The 23419-nt window shown below is 42.5% G+C and overlaps 3 protein-coding genes across 3 annotated transcripts; 1 reads left to right on the top strand and 2 right to left on the bottom strand.

The window, feature by feature from the left end:
- Positions 1-1022: 1022 nt before the first annotated feature.
- On the bottom strand, positions 1023-5949 carry tubd1 (tubulin, delta 1). Its single transcript, XM_062385164.1, has 8 exons — positions 5670-5949; positions 3926-4073; positions 3161-3377; positions 2847-3078; positions 2152-2316; positions 1919-2041; positions 1486-1669; positions 1023-1292 (listed from the first exon to the last, which is right to left on the bottom strand). The coding sequence occupies exons 1-8, from the start codon at positions 5818-5820 to the stop codon at positions 1187-1189; spliced, it is 1326 nt and encodes a 441-aa protein (XP_062241148.1). The 5' UTR covers positions 5821-5949; the 3' UTR covers positions 1023-1186.
- Positions 5950-7020: 1071 nt separating this feature from the next.
- On the top strand, positions 7021-15551 carry rps6kb1b (ribosomal protein S6 kinase b, polypeptide 1b). The gene is made up of 15 exons (XM_062385429.1): positions 7021-7204; positions 9336-9379; positions 9466-9586; positions 9792-9860; positions 11375-11522; positions 11615-11672; positions 11808-11908; positions 12347-12437; positions 12537-12627; positions 12735-12842; positions 12952-13014; positions 13178-13255; positions 13665-13772; positions 13912-14024; positions 14586-15551. The coding sequence occupies exons 1-15, from the start codon at positions 7136-7138 to the stop codon at positions 14839-14841; spliced, it is 1518 nt and encodes a 505-aa protein (XP_062241413.1). The 5' UTR covers positions 7021-7135; the 3' UTR covers positions 14842-15551.
- An 803-nt stretch (positions 15552-16354) lies between these two features.
- Positions 16355-22945, bottom strand: slc33a1 (solute carrier family 33 member 1). The gene is made up of 9 exons (XM_062385428.1): positions 22806-22945; positions 21785-22239; positions 21422-21575; positions 20377-20572; positions 20063-20265; positions 19779-19963; positions 19591-19708; positions 18621-18836; positions 16355-18483 (listed from the first exon to the last, which is right to left on the bottom strand). Exons 2-9 carry the CDS (start codon positions 22195-22197, stop codon positions 18316-18318), a joined length of 1653 nt encoding a protein of 550 aa, XP_062241412.1. The 5' UTR covers positions 22198-22239; positions 22806-22945; the 3' UTR covers positions 16355-18315.
- Positions 22946-23419: the final 474 nt, after the last annotated feature.

Below are 23419 nucleotides of genomic sequence, written 5' to 3'. Positions count from 1 at the left end.
AAAGACGTTCTAATGACCTTTTATGCTGATTGTTGCAGTTCTGGAAATAATGTTAAATTAATGAAGAATAAAAAAATAAAATAGAAGTATGTTAACTGTCGACTGTCATTTTTCCATGTGAAGTGCTGCTATCCCTAATAACTGCTGCTTTCAAGTGTTCAAACGACAATTAGCATGAGTTGATCTCCACACAAGGTCCAGTTAGTTGGATCACACCACATGACCTTCATCTGCAGATGTCACATAATATAGATGGTGAAAGATTTTCTTATCCAGTGATGTGAAGTAACTAAATACATATACTCGAGTAAGGGATTCTTATAAGGTACTTGAACTAAGTTTGAGCTTTATGCAACTTTATAGCCTAAATATATTATATTGCACATATCTCCATTTGTAATTTTAATACACCTTTTACAAATGTAATTTGCTCTATTATGGTGTAGTCAGTTGCTCTAGTTACTCTTGATTGAGACAGATTTATAAGATCAACCTTTTATATTATTATAAATGAAAGGCCCACCACCCCCTCACAGGCATTGTGAAGGAGTGTGGCTGAGGTTTGAGGCCCAAATATAGTTGCAGTCTTAATGCAAAGCAAATTAATGTGTGCATTAGGGGCTTGACGATAGAAAAATTATAGTAAAATAATAATGTGCATGACAGTTCATATTGACACTTATCACAATAAATGCCACATAATTATTCCATACGCATTTCATAAGAAGAACAAACATAAATGAGATTGAGTTGTAATAAAAGAGCAGTAATATCTTGGAATATCAAAAAATGTAGGCCCTGGTCATGATCCAGAAAACCATGTATTTTTTACAGGAATTTTGCAATGTGCCATTCATACCTCTATTGTCTATTTTGACTTGATTCATTCTTGAACTTAAAAACAGTAGTAGACAACACTAGAGTGTTATTTCAAACTAGAAATCGTATAAAGATATAACATAATTAAACAATATTTTTCCCTTGAAGAGGCAGTGAGTGAACTGTTGGTGTAAATGTCCTCAGTCCCTGCTGCCACTGCAGGTGTCAGACACAGTGAAGGAAGAAATCTGTTTAAATAAACTATTTGTTTTATTTACATGTTGGTGAAAAAAGCAGGAGTGTTCCTGATAACAGCAGAGTCTGGTCTTCATTCGGTCCAAATAGAAGGTGGAGCTCCTTCTCCCTGCTAACACAGTTGACTGTAGCTGGAGATGACCTGCTCCAGGGATGTAAAACTGTCCAGAAAATCCTCCTCTGAGATCCCAAATTTAACGTACTGATGGATATAGGCTCTGGAACAAGAGGGAAACAACATGGTTACCAGGTCAATCTTCTATCCTAACCAAAAGGTATTAACGTTAAAGAGAAATTGTGACACTGACTCTATATAAACATTTTATTATATTATTTAAAGAGCATTCATTTTAATAAGTCACACTGTTTTTGGAGTTATATTTATTCTTCTGAGCATAGAGGCTGACTCACCTGGAGGCGAACATGTTCCAGGCTTTTCTCACCATGTGATCCAGAGGTCTGAGCAGAGCCCGGCTGTTACTGACCACCGTGGCAGATTTCTCATATTTGTTAAAAGGCACCGGTGATTTCCACAAGTTTAAAGCTTCTCCTGCTGACAGCCAGGGGGTGTACAGACCAGGGTCCTCAAAGCCTCCTGCAGACCAATACACACTCATTCAATTATGAGGAGTATTAAAAGTGTCTGATCCTATCGTAAACCATTTTCTGTGTTATATGCATCACACCAGCCTGAACTAACCATATTTACAATTTTTCAAAAACATCTTTATCTCCTTCATGACTGTCTTGGAATGATCAATTGAGATCAATGAGGAACGTAATTATTATTCCACTTCATCCACTTTCCACGATAAAATAAATTAATTTGAATCGGCTCTCTGACCAGTCTCTGCACTGTAGACGTCTTTCCCCCTCAGGATGAGCAGGTTGGCCAGAGACGTGTTGGCTCCTGTGAGACTCCTGCTCCGCTCAGAGGCTGCGGGCGGACGCGCCTGCCAGTCGATACCTGACGCGGGACAAACGAGAAAGATCCTCAAATGGAGGGATTGACGGATCCAGTCCCATTCTAAGCCATAACTTTAAAAGCATTACTATTATCCCATTGTCAAAGCTTGCCTTCCTCCATCTTGCTGTTGGAGATCAGCATCTGTCGCAGGTGCTTGAGCAGCGCCGGCCAGCTGAACGTGCTGTAAGCGATGGAGGCACTGGGCATCTGGGGGATGGTGCACACACTGAGCAGCTTGTACTCCGGGTGGCAGGCCAGGGCACTCACCAGCTCACCTGAGAGACAGACACAGGGAGGAATAACAGACCGTGAGGATTGAGACCGGCCAATCAGTGGCAGAGGTATTTTAACCCAAGATGGTGAGAACACTGGAGCTCTAGTGTCTCTTGTTTTATTTATTACTATTAAATTAATAGCTTGTCTTGGGTACTTTGAAAGGTGCTCTATAAATTAAAGTTATTAGTATTATTACTAGAGTAATACGGGCTTTAACAAAATGTATTTATTGATTCTTTACATTCAAACAAAGAAAAACAGTGTCAGTGAGTGAAAGGCCTTTTCAGAAGTGAGCACTGTTTTTTTGTTTTTCTAATGATCTCACTCATCACTTTTCCACTTCACTTGAGTCATCTTGTGTTTTACTGTGTGAAGAAACCTAGGACAAGTTCCTCTGTGTAGTCAACAACCCACGCCTAATCCGCTCATATTACAGGAAATCCAGGCCCTGCGGGTAACCTTTTGAGCGCGGGTGTGTGTATATGTGTGTGTGTGTGAGTCAGTGTGTGTGTGAGTGTGTCTATCTCACCCAGAGGATTTCTGCTGTAGCCTCCATGAGAGTCAGCAGTGAGCGCCGGCTGCAGCACGCTGCCCAGCTGGTGAGCGATGAGCTTGTTGATGTCACTGAAGGAGATGTGTTTGATGTTGAGCAGCTGACTGCAGATCCGGTGCACCGTGTCGTTCTCGTGCACCAGGATGGCGTCTGACAGCTGGTAGAGGTGCGCCAGCGTCAGCATCGAGTTGTAGTTCTGGACAATTACCTGAGAGGACGGGTAACAAAACATTTATGAAGCAGATTCATGGCTGTGGAGTGCTGCTTTCACTTGACGCCAGCCTCCATACCTCTCCCGTCTCGTACGGCCAGGTCAGGTGATTGAGGATGAAGGACTTTGGGTAGATGTCCCGGAGACCCTGAGTGACGAAGGTGCCGACCCCGGACCCTGTCCCCCCCGCCACGCTCATCATGGCCATGAGGCCAGCCAGTCTGTCACAGCGCTCCACCTCCCGCCTCACCAGCTCCTCCACCACCTCTTTGTGACGAGGACCGTGGACACAATACCTGAGTGAGACGAGGGGCACCTTCTCAGCTTTTTTGTCTCCCTACGTCAGTTCATTTCCAAACATTGGATCATGTTTCCTGTGTGCTTGTTCATTTGTCATGATTTACAAGTTTAACATTGTCCCTCTAGCTCTACTATAAGTGGAGATATCTTGGAAAATGTGTTTTTCTGGCCATCATTTACCTTTGACCAATAAGCTCCAAAAAGTTATCGTCTGGGGATACCCTCCCTATAATATTCCCCCCAGTTTTCCCACACACAGAAAACAATACACTGCTTATATGCTATATTGACTCCTTTTAACACTTATTAGGTAAAATGAAAAAGTATTCCACAGTAGTGAGTCACACTTAACTCACAAGATACGGACAAAATCATTACAGCTCCATGACACATGTTCAAAAACTCAGGAAAAAGACCAGTGAGTGTCGTTTGAGCTGAGACGGTTTTGACGTGATGATTATGATTGATTTGCATATTTTATTCCACAGATGATTAGTTATTTTTACAAATTTGACAGTGACTTTTTACTAATAAATGTCTTTACCCATTAGCCCAGTTGTTTCCAGAGCCCTGCTTCTGGCTGAAGTGCGACGCGTCACCATAACTCCACCTGCCAGAATGCGCAGCCTCGTTCATACAGTGGTTTATCACTTTGGGCTCCATGTCTATCAGCACCGCCCTGGCCACAAGATCTGGTGAACACAAAGACAGTTGTGACACACTAGAATGTAAAAGATTTAATTGTTCAGTAGATTAAGTGACAGATACTAAGAAATGCACGTTCATAGTTCCGTAGAGCCCATGATGGTAACAGTCCAATGGATTAGTTTTGAGCAACGATAAATGACGTATCAGTTATCAAGAGTGTGTCCATTGATAATGAATTGACATATGTTTCAGCCCTATGTGAAATTAGGCTGTATTTAAAAGCAATGGGACACACAAATGAGTATAGAGCAGATCAGGGATACTTAGGGCTTCGATGCTATAAAAACAGGGTGAAAGGTCATGATAGACTTGGTTGGTCAATCACATGTAGAATAGAATAGAGTAGAATCTTTTTATTGTCATTGCACAGTGTACAACAACATTTAGCAGCAATCCTCAAGGTGCAATATATACATAACAAAAAAAGAATAATATATATAATTAGATTTAAAAAAAAAGGTGTATATATGAGGTAGAAAAAGAAGTGAAATGTAAATATAAAAACAGTACAGCAGATATTTAAGCAGCATAGTAACGTGTACATGTAGTGCAATGTAGTATATGTACAGAAGGTGCTTTGTGAAAGAGTAGTATATTCCCATAGCTAATAGATATCCATAGCACAGTTGCAAACCATAAATGGTATGTTAATATTCAGCTACTGAGTTTCTCTAGCATAGGTATAGATCATAATGACACGTTAATATCTTAAGGCGCCTTGAATCTTAAGTTCAAACCTTAAAGTATTATCTCCAGATGTGTTCAGTGTGTTTCTCTTTGTCTGAACTATCCTTGAACTGCCTATGGAATAATGAGAGGAGAGATGGTTTTCAGCGGGTCCTTAAATCTTAAGGTACGACACATTCCCAAATCGAGGCAGAAGGCCCGGTTGTGTGACGTCATTATATCTCTAGGTTTGTGGTAAACAACTCCCCTATATAACGCCTTACCTTGCAGAGTCAAGGCGGATTTTCACTATTCGGCTTGTGTGTTATCTCCAAGTTTTCTAGAAGCTCGTCCTGACCTATAATACTCTTGTGTAATAAACATTATACTTGTAAGTACTGGGTCCGCGTCTCCTCTCTTCGAACACAGACTTCAACAAGACACTACTGCGGGAAAGATACGATAAAAGTTTCAGGTCCCAAACAGTCAGTGTGTCAGTTATTTAGGAGTGTTCAGTTCTCTTGTAGCTGTGGGGTAGAAGCTGTTTTTCAGTCTGTATTGGTGGGACCTCCCACTATCCCTACTGGGCACACTCTGGCTCCACAGGAGCAAGATGGCAGCGTTCATATCCTGATATCTTTGGCTTCATTTGTGGATAGTGGGAGGATGCGTGATGCAAGCATGAGTTAATGAAGGTAAACACAGTACAACAGCAAAGTGCTGCAAACAAATGATTGCAGAAGTGAGAATAATAAAATCACACATGTTCATATATAATACTTGTATAGTTTTAACTTATACATTTGATATTTGTTTTGTGTGCTTTTATTAAACGTGGATTTATTTCCTCCACAGTGTAAACAGACTCCCACTCTACTCGAAACCAGACAATGTGGATAAAGAAGTGACTTCACCTCCTTGTGAGCTGCGGCGGAAGAAGCGCTCCGTGCTGGCGGTGCAGTACGTCTTCCTCTGTCCGCCCTGAGCGTCACTGCACACGGTGTCAAACAGCTCGTGAGCCACCTGGTTCCCGCACTGACCCAGCTGCACCGTCACCACCGACATCACGCCTCCGGTCGGTGAGCCTCTTCACGTGCAGTCTGTGGATCTGTCTCTACCTTTCCTCCATGACAGCTATCACGCCTGCACTCTGTTTGGAAAGGGGCTCGTGTTGCCGCGCCAGGGCAAGACGCACCGGAATTTCCGGGCCAAACTGTCAAAACTTTCAAAATAAACAACTATTGATCCGTCGTGAAGGGTTGCAACTTTTTTATTTCAAAAAGTATGTTTACATAAATAAAAGTGTTTTCGTCAAAGCGTATTGTTCATAGAAAAAGTTGAAGCCTTTTTGACAAATATTAAGTCCTGGGGGGGAAATATGGTCTTAAACTGTACACCATATAATATGAATTTCAGATAAATACCTTTTATTTATTTTTAATTTAAATATATCCACTTCGTTATTTATTTTGTATTACATCTTCTTTCCTCACTTGTGCTTGTCTGAATGTTTGTCTGATTGAATGGATCTTGAACCATGTTTTTTTATAGTCCAAGGCTTTAACATGTGCAATATTATAAATTTGTATTTATCTTTTTTTAAAGTTTCAACTTTTATACTGAACTTTAATGAGATCATCAATATTCAATTAAGAAAGAAAAGACTGTTATTTAGGTTTAAGCAGATGTAAAGGCATTTTCGTGTTATTATTAATATGCTGCGATTGTCATCCATTATATTTCTATCTCCTAAAACATATTCTACATTACATTTGACCTTTTCTCTATAAATTCACATATTTAATAATACATTTTATAAAAATTTGCACCATACCAAGATAGTGATACTTACATTAAAATACATATTTTAAAGCTATCAATTATTCCTGATATGTAATTATCAAACCCTTATGACAAAGAAATGTAGTTGATGGTATATATTTACAAGTGTGACAATAAACCCTATTATTATATATCATTTTAAATAAAAAGAAAACATAAAATTGAACTTGAATTAAGAGAGTAAAATGTAACCCTATTCTGCTTTGTTTATTCTGTAAAATAAAAGTTTTCGTATCTAGAAACATCAACGCTGATACCATGTCTGTGCAGATTTGATCCGCTGACCTCTGTACGAGGCCTCAGTGTTTGGTGTTAGCTTCTCAGAAGTGGTGTTTGGACCATCAACTGTTTATAAAGAGCTTTAACCTGTTGTCAAAATAAGAGCCTCTCGCAGTTGCCCGCCCCCTGTGCTGAGCGCCGCAGTGCGCATGCTCAGCGTAGTAGCCGGTCATGGCGGCGGTGTGTGTTCGTCCATGAGGTGGAGGGACGCCTGCTATTCCTGCGGTCTGTGACGGAGCCATCCGAGCGACACGCTGCCATGGCTGGAGTGTTTGACATTGACCTGGACCAGCCGGAGGAGAATGTCTCCGACGATGAGATCGAGGAGGTACTTGAGAGGAAGCTGTTGAAACGTAACTGCGGGAGATGTCGGAGTGTGGGTGCACGGCGGCTAGCGGCTAGCTGCTGTTAGCCCGGTAGCCTGGTAGCCTGTCAGCCACCGCAGGCCTGCTCTGCAGCCGGGGCTGCCAGGCCTCTGCTACACGGGTTAGCACGGGGAGCACAGCTCGTCTGACAGCGGCCGTCACGGAGCTGTCACTTGTTGGTTCTTTGTCTGTTCTCTTCTAATCTGTAGCTGGGGATCGAACACACGCCTTGTTGACGCTGTCACGTTTAAATAACCAGCCGCTGTCACGCTGGAGCTGTGCAAGCAAAGCCTTAAAGCAACCCTAAAGCAAAGCCTTACTTGGCCAAAGGTGCTGCGGTGATAAACGTTGCTCAGGGTGCAACAGTGTATTCAGAGTGTGAGCCCCGAGAGCTGCAGCCGGTTCGTCCGTGAGGCTGAAACAGCAGCAGCTCAACCACACACACCCCACTTCACTTTAAATGACTTTTAAATCATGTGTACACACCACGGCGGCGTGCACGTGTCAAACTCCTGGTGTCTTATTACAGCAAATCCCCTGCTGTTGGAGAGGACATGTAAACTGCACACACTCATATGATGTGGTCTCAGATTGTCACCGGCATATATTAGTGACATTTGCTTTATCTTGCAACATTTGTTATTGTTCATGTTGCACGGATTGAGCAACTATTACTATTGCATCAGAGCATTTCTTGGTTGTCACCATCATGATCAACGGACAGGGTGTTTGTGTGTTGTTGTGTGTTTGGAGATGTGAACAAATAAGTGCCGGATCATATGATCAAAAATGATATAAAACTAAAGGTGTTCATGTCGATATTTATTATCGACTGACATGATTGTCATGATAAATGTCACATTATTTCTTTCAAGCGTTAAGACAGATTTTTGAGTGAAGGTTGTGCTTTTTAAAGCTTCTTTATAGGCAGAGAACAAGTCTGAGGAAGATCAATCGTGTGTTAAATCACATTATTAGAATTATTACTTGATATATTGAACAATTGCTATTATTTTTTTTCTATTATTGAAGAATATAAAGTGGCAATTATTGATATTTTTCATCAGTTTCCATGCTCTACGCTTATTTCATGAACGATTACCAATCATAAAGTTTGGGTTCACGAAAATGACATAAAATACTGATCAGTGTCATACATTAAAGTTGGTTTACTTTGGAACTCTAGTTGTTTTCAAAACCCAAATATTTTCAGTTTAAACCTAAATCAAACCAAATTAATGCAACAAATCGTCAAACTGCAAAAGTCGGAACCAGATTGAGTGTATATTTTTTTGCAAAAAGTGATAAAAGATTATTTCAAATAGTTGTTGATAGGGTTGCAAAATTCCGGGAATATTCAAAGCTGGAAACTTTCCATGCGAATATACGGGAATTAACAGGAATTAACTGGAAATTTTGTGGGTAATTTGTACTAACTGTATTTACCTTGTCATATACAGACATAAATATAAACATTTTGTTTTGTCGTAGGCTGATTTGAGCCCTGAGGCAACTTTGGGCACTTGACTATATGCTTCTGTATCTTTGTGTCACTCTTAACATAGGTCTTTGCACAGTATTTGCAAAAAAATGCACACAGCCTTTACTCCTACATTGGCTGGGGTGAAATGTCTCCACACATGAGATAGTGCACGTGGAATTGTTCTGTAGAATAAGATGAGAAAAAGCTTGTAAAAAAACACTGCCAGAGATATAAATAGGTTGGCCAATTGGAATCGTCTTTAAAAATATTTTACAATTGATGGATAAATGAATAGAAATAGGCTAGATGAACAGATGGACAATCCACAATCAGCATGCTTATATATTTGCCCAAGTAATATCATCAAAACTTACCTGACTAGATGCTGGGAATTATCTGCACAAATTTTCTTTTCTAAATTCCTGAGCTGAATATTCCCATGGAAAGTTTCCGGAAAGTTTCCAGAAATTTTGCAACCCTAGTTGCTGATTCATTTTTTGTTTAACTGATTAATTGTTGCAGTTCTCTATACAAACTTATGAGATGTGCCCATGAAGTTGAAAGCACACACACACACTTTATGTGGACTTATGTTGTGTTTTTCCTTCCAGGCTTCAATCAACGATATCATGGATCAGTGCAGCGGCTTCGAGTTGTAAGTATTCAGTCCGTCTGTGCTTCTGTCCAATGCGTGATGTGGAAAAACCAAGTGTGAGCCCTGTGCATTGAACGTCTCCACAGCAACATGGACGACTGTGAGAAGATCGAGATCTCGGAGGACGTGGTCAACCAGGGGACGGAGAACATCCGGCCCGAGTGCTTCGAGCTGCTGCGGGTCCTGGGGAAAGGCGGTTATGGAAAGGTACTTATGGAAAGCTACTTGTGGTCCCCGAGAAGCAGCGAGGCCTGAGGAAGTCCACTGAACAAGCTCACACTCCTCTATGGCCATAAACACACACTTTATTGTGTATTTTGTGGTTCTGAGTTATTTAGACTTTTTTTTTTTTTTTCCCCTGCTTTTCATTTGATTATTCAAACCATGTGAATCTCTCTCCGTTCTTTTGCAGGTTTTCCAAGTCCGAAAAGTTGTTGGCGCTGCATTGGGCAAAATATTTGCCATGAAGGTTTTAAAAAAGGTACTTCATGTTTTATTTTTATTGCAACACAATTGGAGTAATGTTCAGCTGCTGTCACTTTTTTTATTCTGTGAACATAATTGCCTGCTTGTTGGCACAAATAAACATCATGAAGCTCCTTGTCTGCAAATATTGGCCGTCCTTGAAGCCAGTGGGTGGGGTAAGATTTCACTGCTAGTTGGTTGATTGCCATCTGCGCTGCTCTGCTGCAGCCTTGGCACTTGCAGCGCTCTGCTTCAGCCCGTTAGATCCCGCTTGACATTCACACCGCCCCTGCTTGATTTGTCTGAAACGACCCCACTGACATGAAAGAGACCTGCCAGATTTCAGCCAGTTATTTTCGAGCATTAAAACGTGACAGTGACAAGCACAGACGGAAGCCAGGCCCGTATTTATGAAGCATCTCGGATAGAAAGGCTTCTGTCCGGAAGTGCCCAAACTGGAAACATGCATTCAGTCTTGCATTAAGCTCCGGAGAAATCCACATTATCAAGTTTAACAGGAAATGGTTCCTGCGTTCTCCAGAGTTCAGGAGAGCTGCAGAACTTTTCTAACCCAAGTTCTCAGTGAGCAGATAAATAAGTAGAAATGCAGTATGTCCAAAGTTTGATTTAAAAAGAAAAATTATCTATAACCAGACTTGGTTTAACATTATGTCCAAGATAATTGTTTCATCTACAAAAAGTGTGATCACTGCAAACAATGGTTAAATGTTCTTGCCGTTTAAACACAAACAAAAAGATGCAGCTACATCAGAAATTTGACAGCTTTGGTTAACACCGTTTCACCGTATAGTTTGTATATGGAGATAAACTGTCTTAGTCTTATTGTGAGTGCAGTTAGGCAGTTAACTTCTGATACATGTAACGCTGCAATCTGTAATGTCATTTCACCCATTATTTCTACTTCAGCCGGTTTGTGCTGAGAACCGCTGAGTGTCATATATCAGCCGTGTCATGTTACTTCTTGCGCTATGAGGCTCATACACTCGTAATAAGTCCTCCTCTCAGACGCTCAATCGACACCGGCCCGGATAATAAGAAAAAGGGTCAAAGCATCGTAAGGTTAAAAGCTTTGCAGTGTTGGATGGCAATTAGTTTCTTTTATTATGAGACCACCAACTCTGCTCCCAGTAGAACTTTAACTCAAGTTTAACTCTCGTAACTGCAATATTCATTCTGTCTGTGTAATTCAATATTCACAATTACAAAATGTCTTGTAATGCTTTGGTGTTGCAATTCTTTTGCAGTGTTTAATAAGAAGGGACAGCTGCTTTTACAACACGACTAAAGAAATGTAGAATCTGCCTCAAATTCGATTATCTAAACTAGATTAGTTGCTCAGCTCAGCAGCTGCTTCCCAAATGTTGCACCGTAGAATACGTCCATCTCTTAGTGATGCAGGACGAGCAGCCTTTAAGACTGTGACACGCACATTGGAATTTTTCCCATAAGCTGTGTGTAGAACATTCCCACTTTCACTTACTGTATCTTTCTTTGGGCTGGGAACCCCAGGCTATGATTGTGCGCAACGCCAAGGACACAGCCCACACCAAGGCAGAGAGGAACATCCTGGAGGAGGTGAAGCATCCCTTCATTGTCGATCTCATCTACGCCTTCCAGACCGGAGGCAAGCTGTACCTCATCCTGGAGTACCTGAGTGGTCAGTATGAGCGACTACTAACATTCATACTGAATTCCGGAAACTGAGACTTTAATGTAGAATTGAAACTTGAATGTCGTTGACCTGGGCAGGAGGAGAACTCTTCATGCAGCTGGAGAGGGAGGGCATCTTCATGGAAGACACCGCCTGGTGAACTTTGTTTATTTTCCTATTGATAAATAACACATATTTGCTTTGTTACCAACATTTTCACCAGACTCACTGGTGAAAATGAGCCTCACCACGAACCTAATATTTAATAACAGCATTTAAATCTCTCTGTAGTTTTTACCTGGCAGAGATCTCCATGGCTCTGGGCCACCTGCACCAGAAGGGCATCATCTACAGAGACCTGAAGCCTGAGAACATCATGCTCAACAACCATGGTGTGTGCTCTATCTCTAGCGCAGTGCCCGTTCTAAACCTGTCTGTTTGGTAATTGGCGGTTGGCCTGGCCAGTGGTGATGCTGGTTTTAAATTTCTTCCTGAAACTGGAAAAAGTGCTGGACTGCTGCTGCACAAAGGGCTGTTCACACGTTAAGTTTGGTTAAAGCTCAGTCTGGACTCACCTCCCTGAACTTAGGGATTGGTTGTCGTTGCGTTTTGTCGTGATCAACAACGTCTCTATTATTTTTTTTCATATACAAAGAGAGATTTCTGGAATAATCCGATAGATAGAAAGATAGTCTTGATTTGCTGCCTTGTTTATACACCCTAATACAGCAGAAGTTTATGATTTTTAACCCTTCACATTTGAGTTTAATGTGCAGATGTATGTATCCACTGGAACTGTAATCAGCTGTGTCTGCTCGTGCTCCTTCCAGGCCACGTGAAGTTGACAGACTTCGGGCTTTGTAAAGAGTCCATTCACGACGGCACCGTCACGCACACTTTCTGTGGAACCATCGAGTACATGTGAGTCCGGCTCTTTCATCTCTCTCACGCACTTACTGGTACACCGGTTCTCCTCGCCATGTTAACCAGTGATCATGGCCTCTCAATCATTTGTTACAGGGCTCCAGAGATCCTGATGAGAAGCGGACACAACCGAGCAGTGGACTGGTGGAGTCTGGGCGCTCTGATGTACGACATGCTCACAGGCGCGGTCAGTTCAACAGTTCCAATACCATCGTGTTTCTACGTCACTCATTTATTTTTGCGCCGTGCTCTGGAACATGCGAGTAAACCAGTTGTCTTCTCTTCCCTCTGTAGCCACCGTTCACAGGTGAGAACCGGAAAAAGACCATCGACAAGATCCTGAAGTGCAAGCTCAGCCTCCCGCCCTACCTCACACAAGAAGCTCGAGATCTGCTGAAACGGGTACCTGCTGTTTGTTCAGCCGCTCACGATACTCCCGGTGTTTAACAGAATTAAATGTGGCGTTGTTGTGCCGGCGTTATGTTGACATGTTGTACCGCTGGTTGTGCAGTTGCTGAAGAGAAACGCCTCATCGCGGCTGGGAGCTGGAGCAGGAGACGCCACGGAGGTTCAGGTGAGAGCGCGCGGCGCAACAACGGCCTGCTCACAGTGACACGACACACAGGCTCCTGTGGCTGAGCACTAAAACATACCAGGCTGTGAATCATACAAATGAGTCCAAATGACAAATATGAATTAATTAGCCTTTTCCTGGAATTTGATGACACCGTTTTTAGGCTCATCCCTTCTTTCGACACATCAACTGGGAGGATCTGCTGGCTCGGAAAGTGGAGCCTCCTTTCAAACCCTTCCTGGTGAGTATCAGAGGAGCAGACCACAGAGATTTCTGAAAGGGAGGAAAGTCCCAAGACATTATACTAGGTCTTTGCTAAGAGTCTGGCAACACTAAACTGCTCTTACTCAATGTGAAGTTACCCTAGAAGGACTATTTCACATTTCATGGACTGTCACAGTTGCCCTATAAGATTACATTCTAGCCACTGACGCTGTGCAGGTGGAGGCAATCGATTGGACCGAGGTTTTCCACATGATGGCTTTTAACTTTGGTTAACTCTTCAGATTAAACCAACTCGACAACTTTCAATAATCGAACCACGGTCTTCTCTTGTTTCAGACCTTCTCCTTTTTACCTTGATAGCTGGCACATCTGCTCATGTTGCCCCCCCCTCCTCACCTGTCTTTGTCTCATCCTTCTCTTCGCAGCAATCGGCCGAAGATGTGAGTCAGTTCGACTCAAAGTTTACCAGCCAGACGCCTGTGGACAGCCCTGATGACTCCACCCTCAGTGAGAGCGCTAATCAAGCCTTCCTGGTAACTCCTTTGTCTCTTCACCACTAAACGCAATCGAAATCAAGATGAGCTTGTGCTGAAACGTTCCTGTATGAAAATCTCCCCCTAAAATGGGTCTTAGCACCAGCTGCACCTGTTTTTAACCTCCTGTCCCCTGTAGGGTTTCACGTATGTCGCTCCATCAGTCCTGGACAACATTAAAGAAAGGTTCTCATTTGAGCCCAAAACCCGCTCACCTCGACGGATCCTGGGCAGCCCAAGAACTCCGCTCAGGTATGTGGACCCACCGACTGCAGCAGGTGCACCAGAATTGTCTCTCTTGAGAGATTAAATTCTGGACCATGATGGATCTCAGTGGGTCTTGGTTCAGGTCCTGAGATCTGGCTTCACTTGAGCCGAATCCTTTATCGAATCCTGTTGTCTTTCTTATTTGTCGTCTTCTACATGAACAGCACCTCTTTCATTATTAGATATTTTCGTTCTTTTAAGTGGAAAACGTCATCTACACACCCGCTCGCTGTGAATTCTTCGTACGTTTTCCTGCTGTATTCTGAAGCGGGCTCACTCGGATATTTTCCAAACATTTTACTTGAAATGTCAAATTCCAGAAGTTCTCTGTATGTCAAATATGTTTCATAAGAAGTAATATATTCTAAGTTTCTTCCACAACTACAATCGCTGAGTTGTGTTTATCTGATGTACAATGCCTCTTATTTTATTGTACTCGATGGCTGAATCTGACCAAAGAAAAAGTCAAAAGACACCTGAAAACAAATCCTACATGTTTCTGAATTCTGAAACCTTGTAACCCACGTCCTCCTTTTTTACTTTCAGTCCAGTCAAATACGCAGGGGCGGACTGCTGGCTCCGGAGCCCGCTTCTCACTGGCGGAGGACCAAGCGTCCTCCAGTCTCCTCAGGACCAGGCCATGGAACTGTCCACCCCAGAGCAGATGGATGTCACAAACAACTCCGAGGCCTCGGCCCCTCTTCCCATCCGTAAGCCTACGGGGGTCAACCTGGGTCAGATGAAGCAGCAGGCGTACCCTGTCGCGCCCAAGCGGCCCGAACATCTACGTATGAACCTATGACCTACCACACCTCTTTAGGAGAGTTTATTTCCTGACTTCTTTTTTTTTCTTTTTTCTTTATTGATATTTTTTAAGAAACTAAGCAAAAAGAGGTGGATGCTAGAGACAATGAAAATCAAAAAATTGCACATCCGCACACTACATACACTGTCACAAGCTGGAGTTTGTGGGTCTGGGACTCGGGCGTGCTGCAGTCGAGAGCTACCAACAACACCACCATCTCACCACCTCTCCCCCGATGCCTCAGGTGTGACCTGAAACCCCCCCCTCCCCTACCATTACAAAGTAGACTTCCAAGACTTGAAATACATTGAGGAGCTACAGCCTTTGTGTGATCGTGCACTGGAAGGTGACACCGTATCACACAGTATGCAAGCGATTTAAAGCTAAAAGGCAGCCGGTCTACTGTAGGAGATGACGTCCAAAGTGCTCTGTGCTTTTTAAATGAATTCCAGTGAGAAACTGCTTCCATGGGGAGATTGTGACAGTATTTCTTCTTAGACTCAAATGCTTCCTGGCTCTGAATGAATAGAAACGAAGGAGGTTTGTGATTGAAAAAGAGAAATCATCATCGTGAGCAGTGGAGATGCAGAGGTTCTGGTACTGATTAACATAGGTTTGCATCTTGGGATGTTTTATGAAATGGCTGCATTAATCTGTGCTATGGTGAATCAGAGAACCCAAATTAAAGGAGAAAAAAAAAAAAAACACTTTTGACTTTTCACATTCTTTGAGCGCTGATGTTGAGGATGAATTGTGAAACTGCTTATTTGATGTGGGATCCATACGTCAATTATTCTCACCAGACGTGATTGAGCATGATGCAATGTTGGCGTGACTCACTCACCCATCACCACAGCAGACTGTGAAGAACTGATCTCGGTGCTGCTCTGTGACACACATGCACCGAGCCTCCCCCTGCACCCTCTCCATCTGGATGCTGGATAGAGTTCCTAATGGGAGAGTGTGGCACCAGTTGATCTGGTCACTGTCTGCAGTTGTGGGGGTTAATTCTCCCAAAAGTCGGGGGCAACATTTATAAAGCCTCTTGCATTAGCATTTACTTGTTTAGGAGGGACATTTTAGAATTCCTGAAAAGCAAGGAAAATTATAAAATGTAAAAAAAAAAAAAAAAGTGTATTGCCTTTTTGTAAGCAGATAATAATTTATATCAGATTTATTTAAAATCAATATAGCATATGAATGATGAAGACCTTTACATTCATTATAACAGCAGATTTAACTTTTCTTTAATGAGTAGTGGATTTTGATTCATTGTAATGAATGCGTGGTGACGAAGCTGAAACGAAAACACAGAATTTTCAGTGGCTGAAATAACAGAAATTCAAAATCCAATTTAGCATATGGAACTCCAGTCTTTAAATGTATATGGTGAAGAACATACAAACTATATACTGTCAAAAAGAATAAAAACAAACATATTGTCCTGTCAATTGCAGACAGGCTCTGAGGGTGAGCTGTTAACATATTACAGTGATGATCTGGCACAATGAGCATTTAAGGCCGAATGAACCTTTTCTATTTTATTTTAATTCAAAAACTGTTTGACCTTTAACCAGCTGTTCACAAAATAAATGTAGGAAATCAGGAACTATGCAAAATGAGTAAAAAAACAACCTCTTTTCACATCTATGTTGGCTTTAGAGGAAATACTGCAACAATCAGATCTGTGTACAATTTTATGAAAACATCACAGCCGAGCGTTTGCTTATGAGGCTGCTGGTCTGGGATCTGGATCTTTTGTGAGCAAGAAATTCATTGTACTTCACATTTTTTAAACAAATGAGAAAAAAAAAAAATCCTGAATATCATTACCAACTAGAAGTGCAATCTCGTCATGTTAAAGAAATAAATTATAATTAATTAAATGGGCTCTTCCTTGGATCATGACCCAGCCCTCCACAAAACTTCCAAGGAAATCAGTTCAGTAGTCTATGAATAATCGTGCTGGCAAACAAACAGTAAAGAAAACATAACCAGGCCCTGCTGATATGACCTACAGGTTTAAACGGGCAAATGCAGCAGTGTCCAATATTAACGATCTAAATTGGTCCTATAACCGAGCAGATTCAAGGGAAATTTGGAAAAATAAAAGATACAAAAATCATTTAATATTTCAGACATCTCAGGTCATTTAACCATCTGTGACACTGGTTTTATATTATGAATATATCAATGTGCAAATTAAACTCTTCATAATGAATGTGTGATCACACACACACACACACACACAGGAGTACGTAATAAGCGTGTGGAAAGCATTGGAGCTTTTTTGCGTAATTGAAAAACAACAGTATATGAACTCAACCACATAATATTCAAACCATATAGAACTAATGATCCCTGCCTTGATCTTCAACCACAGGCCTTCCAGCTTGTTGCTGCTGGAGGGCCTTTAAAGTCGAGACACTTTGATCAGCTACACAAGGCACAAAGTACTTCAGAGAAAAACAAAAAAACAATTAACATTTAAATACTCATTTTTTTTTAAATCAGATCTACATTAAACAACTGAAGTGATTCTTCTTCACTCAAGGTTAAACTTGCGTGGATTATCAGACGGGCAAATTTGACATTACAATGACAGATCAGATAGTTTGAGACATTAACCCACAGTATCTCAAAACCTTTAACATACATGTATTATTATATATAGCCGTGTATTAAAGTACTCCTGATACTATGGCCTAAATACCAACGTGAGGCTGCAGATTAGAGACTATGAGAGTCACTGCACTTTCACCTTATGCTGAAATAGCTTGACGGTGTGCGTAAAGGTCCCAGCAGAGAATCTCCCAGTGTAAAAGACTGTGTGGAGACTTTATGGGAATGGACAACACAGTGCATCGCTACATATTCCCTTTGTCATCCTTGAATACAGACTATACAACTAGTGTCCAGGAGGAGTGTGTTGAGTTTATTAAAATTAATTTCTAAATAACCAAGGGCTCAAATTGAAATAGCATACTTTTGCTGCTGTTTTTCTTAAGAGGTTTAAAATGTGCAAATCCAACCATCTGGTAATTCAAGCAAGTTAAAACAGAAAAAGGAAGGAAGTCTTTGACCCAGCTCTGGTTTGGTAAAGCTATATTCAAGTAGCAGATTGTGGTTTGACAGAAAAAAAATGTTTTAAACTTTCTAAAAAAGTTCTTGACCAGCCTGAATGTTTCCAGGACACTTTTAGAGTCGCAGTTAGCAGGAGTGACGACCAAAAGGGCTTTTAACCACCACGTCACAATGCTGCTTTCCTTCAGATTCGTGTGCTTCAAGCTGGCAGAGTTGAGACACGGTTTTCTGAACGTAGCAGCTAAAGCAGGACCGAGCTGAATGTGAGTCGGACGGGCGTGGATGGAATGACAGTATTTTCAGTGTTCTGCTGTAGTTGAAGCAGAGGATGCAGAGGTACAGTGCATCCAGAAGAGTCTGTGGTGTTGATGATAGAAGTGAGTAACGTCACTGGTTGATTCTGCACCTCCATGCGGCGGGGCTCTCCTCCTGCAGCCGTCTCATTTTCTTCCCTAACCACACCCACCAGGCCAAACCAATCACGACGCACACCACCGACTCCACGTAGTAGCCGTCCAGTGTCGTCACACAAGCACCGCCTTCCCTCACGCATAGCTGGAGAGGGGAAGAGGGAAAAGGAAGAAGACGAGTCAGTTTAGGGCTTTTTAGATTAGGACATACAGCGAGGTCCTGTTCAGGCCTGGTGTTAACATCCCTCCTGAGAGTTTCATCCTCTCCCCCTGTGCACTCACCCCTGCCTCCTCTGTGGAACCACAGCTCTGCCCGACGGCCCCCTGACACGCCTTCGAGGTCAGTGGGTCCACCATCCACAGAGCCACAGTGGACGGCCAGTTCCCTCCGAGGTTAGTGACTGTGTTCAGCAGGGTCATGTACGTCCCGCCGATGAGGGGGTCGCTCACTTTGGCGTGGAAGGCCATGCAGGCCACGTACATACTGTACAACGCCACCTGGGGTTAAAACAGGGGAAACTTTTGTTTTAGATGAGCATGGGGTTGAATGATTTATTGCTCCTTATAGCCCTGACGGCAACTAGAATTTCTAGCTGAAGTTGTATGACTGATGATAGGAAAAGTACAGGTCTTAACAAAAACATCAACATTGGTGGTGTGTACGATTTGGAAAAACTATACCCACAAACCTTCTCCAGTGACTATACTTCCCCCCCCTTCCACCCTGGCTTGGACTGCCACACACCCTCCTCCAACCACTGAACATTTGCACTACACTGATACTGTTGGAGTATATTCATATTTATATTTTTTTATATATTTATCTTGCTCATAGTTCTTATATCATACAATACCTGTTAATACTGTACTATTCCATTTAAATTTCTTAGTGCTCATAGTTCTTATATCTAACAATACCTGTTAATACTGTACTATTCCATATATATTTCTTACTGCTCATAGTTCTTATATCATACAATACCTGTTAATACTGTGCTATTCCATATATATTTCTTACTGCTCATAGTTCTTATATCATACAATACCTGTTAATACTGTACTACTTACTGCATATATCTATTTATTTACATTCCACTTTAAATACACACAATACTCTGCACTTTACTGCCTTTTTTTTGCACTTCTGGATAGATGCTAAACTGCATTTCGTTGTATTTGTACTTGTACTGTGCAATGACAATAAAGTTGAATCTAATCTAATCTAATATACTTGTTAGTTTTAACACTGCACCTGATGCCCTGCGTAGCTGAACAGCACGATGGTGTAGTAGTAAACAGGGAACCCTCCGTCCTGTTTCACACTGGACGTCCACCACACCAGCAGCGCATACTCAAGGCCTATGAGCAACCTGCAATCACAGCACTCTGTTAGCGTTTGGTTTATTGAATGTGTGTATGTTCTCAATCGCGCGTCAATACCTGAAAGGAAAGGCCTTGTAGAAGATGTCCAGCGGTCGGGGCCCTGCTGTGTATTTACTGATGACGACTGGTAGGAGAATCTGCAGAGGCACCATGGGCACCGCCAGCAGTGCCAGCTGCTCCTTGGGAACTCCTGCCTCCACCAGCTTGAGACCTGTCACCGCATCTGCTGCAGAGAAGCCGATCTGAGAGGAGGTAAACCAAATACTAAATCAAGAAACGGTCACATAGAGCAATCTGCCAAATGCTTACATTTTTAGATCATTTCAAAAATGGTAACGTACTTTAGCGGTGAGAAGCAGGGCACAAAATGTGAAGACTGTTGGCATCTTGATAATGGTGAAGAGCAACTTGTAGGTTTCCAAGACGCCCTTTGTCTCCTCCTGTGGGACTCTCCTCTTTCCTTTGCCGTGCGCAGTCTCCCTTTTAAAGACGGCCACTAGTGTTGTGGAAATCAGGAACACCACTCCCCAAAAAAACAAGAAGTCTGCAGTGGAGCAATAGAAAGCAGCAGAAATTACGTTATTTAACTGATCATGTTGGAAACTGTATCAAACATTATTATTCATCTTTTTAGCAGGTCAGGGATAGAAAATACCTGACAAGGTCACGATGCCTGTGTCCTTTGGCTCCGCTCTGAGGTACTTGTTGCAGAAATTAGCCGACTCCAGAGCCAGAAAGAGCACGTTCCCCAGGAAGTATCCGGCCGTCTGACCTACAGAGTTGCATGTAGATGCATAACCCACATTTTCCCTGGACAACATGGTCAGGGCCCAGCCATCCACAGCAATATCCTTAGAGACAAAAAGGCAGAACAACTGAAGGATGAAAAAAAAAAACTATCTACTAGGACTCGGCGATATGACTTATAATATCACGATTTCACAGTCTACCTCGATTACGATTAATTAATTATTTCACTTTTTTTGTTTAAATACATGTCTCATAAACCCTAGAGCAAATCAAACAAACTCAAAGTAAACTTCAAGTGCTGTATGTTTCCTAATGACTTCTTATAGTGTTTGTGGTTAACATGGCTAGTGAGGAGGGAGGATATGCTGCACGGGAAGAGGTATTCGGGCCCTGCAGCAAACGGATCATGGCAGAAACCCGGCAGTTTGTGAATGCACACATTGGGAAATGTATTAACCGGATTAACCGGCATGAGCAAGATTAAAGGTTCAGTGTGTAAGATTTAGCTGAAGGGAATCTATTGGCAGATATTGAATATAAAATAATCTGTGTGTGTTTCATCAAAATTTTAATAATTGCTGTTTACTTTACCCTAGAATGAGCCTTTTATGTTTAAATACTTACAATTTACAACAAGGGGTCCGTCCTGCTTATGGAAGCCGCCGTTTTTTACAGTAGCCCAGACTGGACAAACTAAACACCTTTGAGTTTTTATGAAACTGGAAGGGTTCTCTCTCAAGTTTGGATGGTGAGGGTGAGGTGAGGAGGTAATCAGCTGCAAATGCAACTTCACCAGTAGATGTCACTAAATACTACACACTTGAACCATTAAGTCAGTCAGAGGTATTCAATGTCGCTTTCTATGTATTTTCAGTTAACTGCCCAGCCCAACTATCTACAGTATTTATCTCCCTGCTTGTGTGTCTGTGTCAGTGTTTAGAATGGTCTACCTGTGTGGCTGCCAGGAAGGCAAGCATGAAGAACACTGCAGTGAGTATCACCACATTTGGTCCTCCCTCGCTCTGCAGCAGTGCTTCGACGGTTACAGACAGGTAGAGCATGAAGAGGCCCAGCAAGTACTGTGTGGGCACCAGCCATGACTTTCTGAAGAGCCAGAGGAAAGAGATAGGTGCAGGTCAATTATCAGGAAAAAGATGCTGTACAAACTAAAACTTTGACACAGCACATCTGTGTAGATTCTCGGTCATTTGGGTCATGGTATCTTCTGGGGTAGTGCATGTATACAAATGCATGCACATTTGTATACAAATGTGCATGCCTGGGGATAAACAGTAAACATGTGTCTTTCTTACCTTCTGCCAAACCTGCTGAAGTAAAGAGCATCCACCAGTGGAGCCCAGAGCAGTTTGAGACTAAACGGCCAGAAGACGAAGCTGAAAAAGGCCTGATCTTTGTAGCTGACATTTTTGCCCTGTAAGATCAGTGGGATGCTGCCGGCCAGTCCCAGGGGAATCCCTTGGAGCACGTAGAGAAACAGAAGAAGCGCCACGTTGCCCAACTCGCCACGGATCCCCGGCCGGGCTGCGTGCCTCCTGCCCTCTGAATCCGACCCCCTGATAAGACCCTCTGCCTCGTCCTCTTCTTCCGCCTCAGAGCCACTCATCTCTCCTCTGTTCAGCTCCCCAATGTTTACATTTGCGGGGGCAGAACCTGCCAGCTTCCTCTGCCGACCGTTCTTGTGTGCGATCACGTCTAAAGGCTCCATGTTGGAGCAGCGGACATCAACCCAGCTGTGTCCTCAGCAAGTCTAAAAAAAGATAGATGAGAGAGAATTAATGAAACACCTAAACAGATTGTTAATACTCCAAGTCTCAATTAGTTGGCAGACATTACAGCCATTATATTTTTAGGAAGCACATTCATAAAGAACACAATACATATTGTTAAAACAGTCTGGTTATACATTACAAACATGTACATAGAATTGCAGGATCATTTTGAACAAATAGGATTGTGCAAAACTATAATATCAATAATCAATAGACGTGTTTCTCCTGTTGACAACAAGATGGAGGTGATAGTATGAATGAATAAATGTACCGGTCATTTATCAACTGTAATCTTCAAACGACGAGCAGGGACCATATTTCACAATAATGGGCAAATATAAACATACCTTAATTACAAATGCACTCCATAGCAAAAGATCAAATGACATTCTATCACATGAGGGGAACTGTAAGTAGCAGACGAACAAAGGGTGAAAGATAAAATCCCACCAGCAGAGAGTGATACCTACCTGGAGGTGATGACAACATGTCGGAGCAACAAACACAACAACAAGGCAGCAGCTCAGCCGGAATCACTACTCACGTATTCTACGATCCTTCAGTCGCAGCATGTAAACACCGATGACAAACAACCGGGGAGATTTCTACCGTGACACTTCAGATCAGCCTGTGGCAGCTACACGGCGGACTGAGGAAGCGCGGCTGGTCCGACGCTCAAATGGGTCCGGCATCTACAGCTGACGTGTCAATACAGGAGGAAGATGTGTTCCGCTTGACATATGGCCAGTGGACCCTTCTTTGTGTGTGTGCGTGTGAGAGTGTGTGTGTGTGTGTGTTGCGCGCGTGTGTGTTTGCTGCTATTTTACAGAGACAAAGAGATTCACTTATGTTGTAGCACGGGGGGTTGACAGACGTCTGGACACATTTTAAGTAGATGTCCTCCTGCTGGACATCATGCAGCTTGGCCTGTGGGACATATGTAGAGGGCTGGGGGGGCTGAGGCTCCCAGACAGCTCTGGAGCTGCTGTCCCGCTCCCTCAGCCGTTTAGAGACATGGACAGAGGGACAGCATTGAGGTCCAGGTCAAACTAGCTCAATTCAAATCATTTTACACTGCTAAAGACACACCAGTGTATTCAGTCTGTTTCCTACTTCATGGATCATTGTACTTGAGGATAAACCGCTCCTATTGCTGAC

The sequence above is a fragment of the Platichthys flesus genome, chromosome 4, assembly GCF_949316205.1.
Source record: "Platichthys flesus chromosome 4, fPlaFle2.1, whole genome shotgun sequence".
Taxonomy (NCBI): domain Eukaryota; kingdom Metazoa; phylum Chordata; class Actinopteri; order Pleuronectiformes; family Pleuronectidae; genus Platichthys; species Platichthys flesus.
This window is presented reverse-complemented; position numbering and strand designations above follow the sequence as displayed.

Excerpts from the sequence above, each read along its gene's own strand:
- tubd1 (XM_062385164.1), bottom strand. The coding sequence starts at position 5,820 with ATGTCGGTGGTGACGGTGCAGCTGGGTCAGTGCGGGAACCAGGTGGCT. Across the intron at positions 3,378-3,925 it reads GGAAACAACTGGGCTAATGG|GTATTGTGTCCACGGTCCTC; the intron begins GTAAAGACATTT and ends CGTCTCACTCAG. Across the intron at positions 1,293-1,485 it reads TGGAACATGTTCGCCTCCAG|AGCCTATATCCATCAGTACG; the intron begins GTGAGTCAGCCT and ends CTCTTGTTCCAG.
- slc33a1 (XM_062385428.1), bottom strand. The coding sequence starts at position 22,197 with ATGGAGCCTTTAGACGTGATCGCACACAAGAACGGTCGGCAGAGGAAG. Across the intron at positions 21,576-21,784 it reads TTCAGCAGGTTTGGCAGAAG|AAAGTCATGGCTGGTGCCCA; the intron begins GTAAGAAAGACA and ends CTGGCTCTTCAG. Across the intron at positions 18,837-19,590 it reads TCAGCTACGCAGGGCATCAG|GTGGCGTTGTACAGTATGTA; the intron begins GTGCAGTGTTAA and ends TTTTAACCCCAG.
- rps6kb1b (XM_062385429.1), top strand. The coding sequence starts at position 7,136 with ATGGCTGGAGTGTTTGACATTGACCTGGACCAGCCGGAGGAGAATGTC. Across the intron at positions 7,205-9,335 it reads CCGACGATGAGATCGAGGAG|GCTTCAATCAACGATATCAT; the intron begins GTACTTGAGAGG and ends TTTTCCTTCCAG. Across the intron at positions 9,380-9,465 it reads CAGTGCAGCGGCTTCGAGTT|CAACATGGACGACTGTGAGA; the intron begins GTAAGTATTCAG and ends ACGTCTCCACAG.